Genomic DNA, 8998 nt, shown 5'->3' on the forward strand with positions numbered 1-8998 from the left:
GTTTTCATCTCCTCAACCAGTCTAGCTTTTTTGGTCATAACAGAAATCCACCAATTTTGGGGTAACCCAGAGGATTGAAGGGAGAGCTACAGAGAAGGTATGACTGGGAGCCTCAGGAACAGTCATCTTCTACCACCTTGTCTCTGCCTCTCTTTGAATATTCGTGTCCAGGTGTTAGAACACTTTACGGGCTGGGAACGCAACAGTCAGCTGCTCTGGGACAGCAGTACTGACTTCCACTAACTTCCAGGGTAACTAACTTCCACTAACTTCCACTAACTTCCAGGGTAACTAACTTCCACTAACTTCCACCTCCGCTCCTAAATCAGTCACTGAGACAGTGTGGGGGAGCACTTGGAGAGGGGGTACGGTGCTCACTGGCCAGGCCAGCATCCTAGGCCCTCTCTGGGACCAGGGAAGAAGGTAAGTACTTGGTGATCCCTAGTTTTCAGAAGAAGGGGGAGGCGGGGCCCTGCAGACAAAACTTTGTATAAATATGCACCTTTTCAGGTTTCCAGTTTATCAAGTTTTGCTTGAAATCATTCCTGTCTAAAATATCATCCATCACCTTCCCTGCCTGGGGTTGATCTAATGGAACACAGATGACACTAATATTTTACCCCGTGCTTTACCGTATAGAGAACTTTAACATAAACTATCTTATTTATCAAATTATCTTATTTGATTGGCATTAACCTTGGGACATACTCATTAAGCCCGTTTTAAGATGAGGAAACAGGTCCAGAAATGTGTCTACTGACCATATAACCCAATTCAGCACTTGGCTTGCCACTCTCTAATCCATCATTTAGGGAAGTGATTGGTTTGGGTCTTGCCTCTGTAGAAAACTATGTTTGTCCCCCCACTCCCTCAAGTTGATCCTGACCCAGTGTCACCAATTTTTATTCATCTTTCGATGATGGTATGTCTATGGAAGAGTTGTTTGAGACCACGTTGCCTCAGTTTATTGATGAATCTCATTCTGGGCTAAATTACATATACATTGTTTCCTAAAACTCCCATGTCATTGACACCAAAGGCTCACCCAGGGCAGGAATCACTTTCTAGGACATGAATATGTCATGCTGTGGATTTAGTGCTTCCAACCTGACATGCATTTGTGGAATTAAAAAAATAAATAAAACAGTACTTTTTCTTACCTAGTACAAATTTTAAATTGATGATTTACAATGTATATATTCAGGATTATCATTTTGAGAGTTCAAGCTCTAATTTACTGGCACATTGCTATACCTCTCTGCATGTTCTTAAAAGTGGTAGGTAGTAGTCTGTAATTATTTTGGTACAGTCCTTTAATACCTTAAGACTAATAATCTTCATTGCCTGTAGAATGTATTTAAGAAGTTGTGCATTATTTTAACAGGCTATGGACAGAGAGAAGTAGGCAGGGACTATTTCTTATCCCTTTTCTCTCCCCTAGATGAAAGTCGATGGTTTTTGTGCTTTTAAAGCTATTTAAAATTTTTATGGTTCTCCATAAAAATACCAATAATTATTAATCTGTAATGCTTTGAAGTTCCTGGATTGAAAGTTCTTCGTGATGAAAGAATCAAGGCATCCTTAGTGTGGTTTTCTCTGGGGAGGGTTGAGGAAGGGCTGGTCAGGCCCACGGGAGCCCATGGCCACACGTACAGGAGCAAGGACCATCCATCTGATTTATTTCCCAGAGAAATGGGCACCATGGAAGGAAAAGCAAGCAGTTCATACAACCAGCTTCAGTTACATCCAACTATACAGAAGGAAAATCCCATAGAGAAGACACCTTCTAAGCTTTTTCTCACGCCTCAGCCTATCTTCATCATGAATAACATTTTCAAATGTCAGCTCCATGATTCATTCCGTAGCCAAACTCATTATCTTACCCCCTCCCCAGCAGTCTCCAAGGTATGTTTCCATCCAGTGCTTCACAGTGTTCTCAGGTGGAGGTTTGTCAAAAAAGTGGTAGAAATGCCTCCATTTGGGAATAAATCATTTCTTTCTCTCTTCTTTGCTAATCTAATGATGGAGGCTTTTCTGCAGCTGGGGTAGAGGGATCCCAGAAGGGGGTACACATGCTCTGTTAACTTACCCACTCGATGACAGGAAATATAAAATATTAATGTACTTTGATACATTAATGTACAAATATGGTTCTAGATGAAATTAAAATCTGTTATTCTTTTAAAAATGGGTGTTAAATAGTTATTATATGAATTAATATTTCAATATTTTAAAGAAAATTTGAGACATTACAAAATTATTTTTGTTATAAGCATATAATTAAAGCTATTATTTATTATTACAAAATGTTTTTACAATGCTATTCTCAGTAACAAGAAAATGTTTACCCTCACTGACATATGTCAAGTACCAGTTTCTAGAAACCATGTCAAGCATCGTGGTAATATCAGGTTCAGGTTATCCTATTAAACTTTGTCCTATTGAACTGCTGAACATTTATCTAAACTCTAGTTTCTACAGATTTCAAAACAATTGGACACTGAAAAGGGAAGCAAACAAACTTTTAAAGTAGACTAAATTCATCTTTATCAGATGTAGAGTTCAGTCTGTTCCACCAAAAGAAGTGACAGCCCACCTCCATTTTGTTCTGCACCATTAAATTGTACTGTGGCAGTAAGAGAGTCCCAAGCAACCTACTCTAAATCCGGGGTCCTCCTGTGTTTTTTATGCAATATTATACCCACTATTTTAAAAATGAGCCATCTGCTTTCATCAGCCATCACTAAGAGATTCTGTTTTGGGTTCAAAAAATATAAATAGTGGGGAGAGGCCAAAATGTTTTTACATATTATGTACAACAGTCGGTACAATGGGGAGCCTCTAGTAAACCTCAAATTATTCATAACGCAAAGGCCATATTTTAAATTATAGTATCTAATCACACACCATTTATAGTCTGAGCCTGTGAAATAGGAGAACATATAATAGCTCCCAGAACATCTTTTAGATGCAAAGAACATACCTTATTTTAAAGTTTTTACTAAAAAAAAAAAATTATAAAAGAGCTTGAAGCATTAGGTAACTTCTTGGTCCATTGTGAGGCATTAAAACTTGTAAAGCAAATAAAAGAACCAAGATTATCTCTGTTTACCATTAATTTGGGAAAACTGGCAAAGGAAACTACCAAACCTTGTCAGCATCCTCTTCAGAACATGGCGTTCTCTCCTTTCCACAGAGAAAGAGAAACACATACCTATATCCTTTGTTTAAAAGCTGAAAGTATCTTACAATAACCCTTACCAGCAGGGAGTTTCACTGGAACTAATTTGGGTAACCGTTAATCTCGGCATGGACGTAAGCCTTGGCTTGGAAGCCTTCAGAGAGCAGAGCTCCACTGGAGGCATTACCAGTTTCATGGGAGCTCTACAGGGGTTTCAAGTGGTTGCATTTAAGATCTGTATCTTTGCCTTGGGAAATGCTGGTGACTGTGCCTAGGCAACTAAGCAGAGGTTACCTCACCCTTTTCATGCTATCTTTCATCTCATAGCTGGACAATGTGTTAAACTGCTTTTCTTGACTTTCCAGAACAATATCTAATTATCAAATAGCACAATTCAGTGACATTTAGCAGAATGCAAATTCCAGACACAGCAATCATGAAAACTGTAAACACAGTCTTTTCCGTGGGCCTGGAAACGAAGCAGTCCACTGTATTGGGACAAGGCCATGCACTACATTTCACCAGACGCTGCATAGCGAAGCCATCGTACATGATATAGAAGACATACATGAAAGCAGCCTCAAAGATTACCCGGAAGAAGATGCTACTTGTGTAGGTCCACCACAGCGACCCTTCGATGCGGACCTTTTGGTTTTTGACCTCTTCTAGGTCCTTAAATTCACTCTTCATCTCTCCCTTAATGAATTTCCTTTTCTTCTCGTGTCTTTGGTAAGCCACATGCATGGCCACCAAGAGAGCTGGCGTGGACACAAAGATCAGCTGGAGAGCCCAAAGTCGGATGTGAGAGATGGGGAAGTAATGATCATAGCACACATTTTTGCATCCAGGTTGGAGAGTGTTGCAGATGAAATCGGCTTGCTCATCTCCCCAAACTTCTTTTGCGGCCACAACGAGAATCATAATGCGAAAAATGAAGAGGACCGTGAGCCAGATCTTTCCAATGCTGGTGGAGTATTTATTGACACCCCCCAAAACAGTCTGAAGTGTACCCCAATCCATCTTCTCCTTTGGGAGGCGTGCACTGAAACAGACAAAATGAACACAGTCAAGGGTGACGAGTCAGGACATAATCTGGGAGCTTTCTCTGGGTCTCAGATTAAGTAAGCTTCCTCAAATCTCTTAAACAAATATCACCTCTATGCAACTGCACCAAAAAAAAAAGTGAAAAAAAGCCAGCGTTTGCCATGAGGATTAAATGTAAAGTTTCCAAACCATCTTGAACATGTTTTTATATATTCTCTAAAGGTTGCCTAGTAAAGAGTAACTTGTTCACCTAATTCATCTAGTCTTTAGCACATAATAAAAATTTGGGGTGGGGGAACACATTATCTTTAGTTTAAAGGCACTAGTTAGTTTCCATTGAACCCACAGACTCCTCTGTAGAAACTCCTTGATTTTTCCAAGACTCTTGACACAAGTCACCCTGCACGTAGGACTGTATTCAACAGCTGCATGTTTCTCAGGCTTTTAGTTTTGGGCTCTGACACTCGGGCTGATACTTGCTTGGGCCAACCTTGCCCTAAAAGAGAGAAAGGGCAAGTACAGTTAAGCCATGAGGTCAAGAAGCAGTTTATAACATAAAGAACACCTACAACTCAAAACAAAAAGATACGTACTGAATTAAAAAATGGGTAAGGACTTGAATTAACATTTAGCTGAAGAAGATATACAAGTAGCCAATAAACACATGAAAAGATGCTCAATATAATTACCATTAGGGAAATGCAAATCAAAACCACAATCACCACAGTAGCTATTTTAAAATACTATTAATAAAACATTAATTTTTAATAAAATATTTTTAATAAAAATATTATTAAAATAATAACTGCTGGCAAGGATGAGAAGTGGTACAAGTACTGTGGGAAATGGTTTGGTGGTACCTCAAAAAGTTAAACATAGAACTACCTTGCTTCCTTTTTCTATACGACCTGGCAATCCCATTTCTAGGTATATATCCAAAAGAATTGAAAACAGGGACTCGGACAGATACTTGTACACCAATGAATATAGCAGCATTATGCACAATTGCCAAAAGATAGAAACAACCCATGTCCATCCTCAGCTGAATAGATAACAACATACAATGGAATATTTTCCAGCCTTAAAAAGGAATGAAGTTCTACAACCTTGAAGACACCATGTTGAGTGAAATGAGCCAGAAGCAAAAGGAGAAACACTGCACGAGTCTACTTACATGAAATATCTACTACAAGCAAATTCGTGGTGACAGAAAATAGACTAGAGATTACCAGGGGCCAGCGGGTGGTGGATAGAAAGAATGGGGAGTTATTACCTGATGAACTCAGAGTTTCTGTCTGGTGTGAGGAAAAAGTTTTGGTAATGGTGGAAATGGTAATACAATATTGCAAATGTAATTAATACCACTAAATTGTCCACTTGAAAGCAGTTAGAATGGGAAATTTTGTATTGTATATACCACAATTAAGAAAAAAAGAAGCAACTCATATAGCTCCTCCTAATCCGGTGTTAGGTTGTCTCCCTAGAGCAACTTCCCTTAAATATTTCAGTTAGTGTCCACGGCCTTGGAAAGGGACAGCAAAATGGTCACCAATTGTGGAAGTTTACATCAGAGGCACCCAAGTTAAAAATTTCATAATGGGCTTCACTTCCTTTTTCTGTATGACAAGGAACAGGTTAGAAATGGTCTCTCCATGGAGAAATGCCACATCCACACGGAGACCCACAGGAAGCTCTGTTTATGGCTGGATACCCTTACTGCCACGCTGGTGCTGCTGGCATGGTCGGTACTCAGAGGTAGCTGTCCTGAGGAGTGCTGCTTCTGGGCATTTCTACCGTGGGCTGTGGTTTTGATTTAGAAGAGTTTCTAAAGAGACACATTATGAGCAACGACAGAACATTCAACCCAGTGATTCTTCTCTTACTGGCCCAACAAAGCCGCATCACACTACTGTAGCACAGAAGCAAAGCTCGCTAATTACTAAAGCCGGATGTGGAGAAATGCTTTCATTTGCTGTCTGAGCAGCCTTGGAGCCCTTGGACTGATCTTCCAAGAGCCGATGGCCTTCTTTTCATCCCAGGATATGAACTGTCTGTGTTTAGTCATAGCTACACCGCTTCACGGTCAGTCAATCCCTCTTTGGATCAAGATTCCACCCTCTTCACAATCCTGTTTCCCATTGCCTCTGAGCAAGTAGTGGATCCTCCCTTTCCTCTTACTTAAAACCATCAGGCTCTCAGCATTGCCAGCGAGTTTGATCGTGTTTCACGATGACTCCCTCAGCAAGTCTGAAACGAATATCTTTAGGTCAGGCACTGCTGCGAGCGCAGCCAACGTCCGACTGAAATGATAAAGTCACCTTGACCACAGGAGGCAGCAGGCTCATGGAGAAGATTCATGGGCATGAAAGTTACAGGAGATGAGAATATAGCAGTGAAGCATTCAGCCCCATTAAGTTTGAAAAAAGAAACATTGTTGGGAAAAAAAAAGTAGCCGTCTAGCCTGGGTTGAGACCTAACCCTTTGAAAAGCAGACTGCCTGGGAAGTCCAGAAGTGGCTGGCTGGCCTGTGGAACAGTCACACCAAGTGGGAACGCACTAGAACCTCTGAACCACCAAAAGCCACGAAACTCAGATTTTTTAAAAACACAACATCTGATGAAATTACAAATTCCAGCTCCTTTCATGGGCAGCAGGGCACTCATTGACACAAACTCTACCTTGGTTTATTAGACCCGTCCATCTGGTCAAAAAAATTGTGGGTGGGAGTTGAGGGGTGGGGTTTATGCCTTCGCAGTCTTCCATAGTACCAAACAGACCCCACACTTCTCTATGCACAAGTCCCACCCATCACGATCAATTGAGGAAAAAAATGCAGTTAGAAGTAAACCCTATATTGTTAAAAAAAGAAAAAGAAAAAAGAAAAGCTTTGGTTGAATCAAAACTACCTGTTTTAAAGGTCCTTTTAGGTAAGAGGAGTAAATTAAAATCTGACCACTGAGTGGGAAGGGAGGACTCGATTAAGATGGACTAACCAGGCGGGCCAAATGGTTCTCAGCATTCAGACCAGCCATGGAGCTGCTTTCCTCCCCTGCCGGCCCTCAGCATCCTGCAATTTAGGCTGCTTAGTACCTGAGGGCCGGTGAGCAGCAGCTCTGCTCCTTAAGGACGCGCGGATGAAGCTCGGGGCTCCGGCGAAGGCCCACCTGGGTGCTTCACTAAACCTCGGCGCTTAGTTTAGTGGTGGCCGACGTTGCTGAGCTGTCCCCACTCACTTCACAAGCGTCTGGAATTTTGCCTGACCTAGCAAGAGAGTTTTGGAGCAGACTCAAAAGGGTAAATGGGACGAGGCTGTTGCCAAATGCTACTGTCCCCATTCATCTCAGGACGGAGTCCCAAGAGCAGCTCAGGGGTGTCGAGGTGTCAGGGCGCGCTGATTAGGTTGACACCCCTCCGGAGAGGGGACAATCGAAGGGCTGACACAACCACCCTACAAACCACCCCTAACCAAAAGCACCATCCGTAAAAAAAGGTCCTAACAGCTTTCCTTCCTTCCAGCTGGAAAACACCAGGCTGAAACAAACGCTCTTGAATTGCTTCGGGGAAAAAAAAAACACCCCCCCCAAATCGATGCAGGTTCAGGCTATCAGATCTAAGTTCTAGCTCATCAGTGGCCCAGCCCCCATCGCGGAACTTTCTGTGCCGAGGTAGTTCCCGGGGAGGGGAAGACCGGGTCCTCGAGAGCAGCCTTCCTGCTGATCGAACACAATCGACTCTTCTTTCCAAGCCAAGCCTGCAGAGAATTTAAATTCATGGTCGCGGCAGATCAGCAACCAAGCGACCGAAGTGTGGTGCGAGAGTTCCCCCAAAGAAATACTATAGACAACCCGTATGCACGTACAACTCCGCACCGGCCCGCGCGGGACCCCAGGACCGCCTCGGGGGCTCGCGTTACCGGGTCCCTTTACGCAGCGCGTTGCTGGAAAGTCTCCCGCGAACACCCGGATTCGAGTCTCCGAGCTCTGCGCCCTAACCAAAGTGCGCACTTCGCCACCTGCTCCCGCCCCGTGTCGCCGGTCGCGACTTCCCGCTCAGGAAGCGCAGGGACCCGGGTGCGTTCCGGGTCCCGCCCCCTCCGCGGACGTCCCGGCCGAGTCCGGTCCCAGGTCCGCGCGATCGCAGCCCGGACGCTGCCACTCCGCCGCGGGTCCCTCCGCCGTTCCCCGGCGCTGGCCTTAGGGCTGCGAGCGGGTCCCCGGCCCCGCGAGTCTCACCTGCGGCGGGGGCACGGGACGGTCGGGGGTCCCGGGGTGTGTGTGTCTAGGGCCCGGGGGTCCTGGCGCGGGGTCTAGGGTCCGGACGGAGATGGGCCAGGGTGACCTACGCCGCCGAGCCCGGGGCCTCTGCGCTGCCTCCCGCGCGCCGCGGGGCTCCGAGTGGGGAGAGCGGCGTCGCCGAGCGTCGGGACCTGCAGCCACCTGTGTCCTTCGGCGGCGCCTTTTAACCGCGCCCACACCCGCCTCCTCCCCACGCCGCTGCCCGGGCGCCAGGGGGCGTGGGGCGGCACCCCGGCGCGGACCGCCCCCGAGCGCGCGGGACCCGAGCGGCGCGCGGGGCGGAGGGGCCTGGGCGGACTGCGTGGCGGAGGCGAGTGGAGGGACAGGCGGCGGCCTCATTGCCGCTCCGACTACTTCGAGTGCTATGGCGTTTAAAGCTCTGCTTTTCTTTTCCTTCCTTCCTTACTATTAGCATTATTTTACATAGAAAACTAGGCACGCACAATGCTTCCAAGATTTGCTTTCGGGCCGCGGAGGC

General features: G+C 45.0%; 1 protein-coding gene across 3 annotated transcripts; it reads right to left on the minus strand.

The window, feature by feature from the left end:
* Positions 1-2257: 2257 nt before the first annotated feature.
* Positions 2258-8667, minus strand: GJB2 (gap junction protein beta 2). 3 transcript variants are annotated; one of them, XM_077158797.1, is made up of 2 exons: positions 8458-8667; positions 2258-4223 (listed from the first exon to the last, which is right to left on the minus strand). In XM_077158797.1, the coding sequence occupies exon 2, from the start codon at positions 4199-4201 to the stop codon at positions 3521-3523; it is 681 nt and encodes a 226-aa protein (XP_077014912.1). In that variant the 5' UTR covers positions 4202-4223; positions 8458-8667; the 3' UTR covers positions 2258-3520. The 3 variants fall into 3 exon arrangements, with proteins under 3 accessions (XP_077014912.1, XP_077014913.1, XP_077014914.1); XM_077158798.1 differs by lacking the exon at positions 8458-8667 and adding an exon at positions 8139-8267; XM_077158799.1 differs by lacking the exon at positions 8458-8667 and adding an exon at positions 4572-4640.
* Positions 8668-8998: the final 331 nt, after the last annotated feature.

This window comes from Tamandua tetradactyla, chromosome 4 (assembly GCF_023851605.1).
Source record: "Tamandua tetradactyla isolate mTamTet1 chromosome 4, mTamTet1.pri, whole genome shotgun sequence".
In the NCBI taxonomy this organism is placed as follows: domain Eukaryota; kingdom Metazoa; phylum Chordata; class Mammalia; order Pilosa; family Myrmecophagidae; genus Tamandua; species Tamandua tetradactyla.

Coding starts and splice junctions, on each gene's coding strand:
- GJB2 (XM_077158797.1), bottom strand. CDS start 4,201: ATGGATTGGGGTACACTTCAGACTGTTTTGGGGGGTGTCAATAAATAC.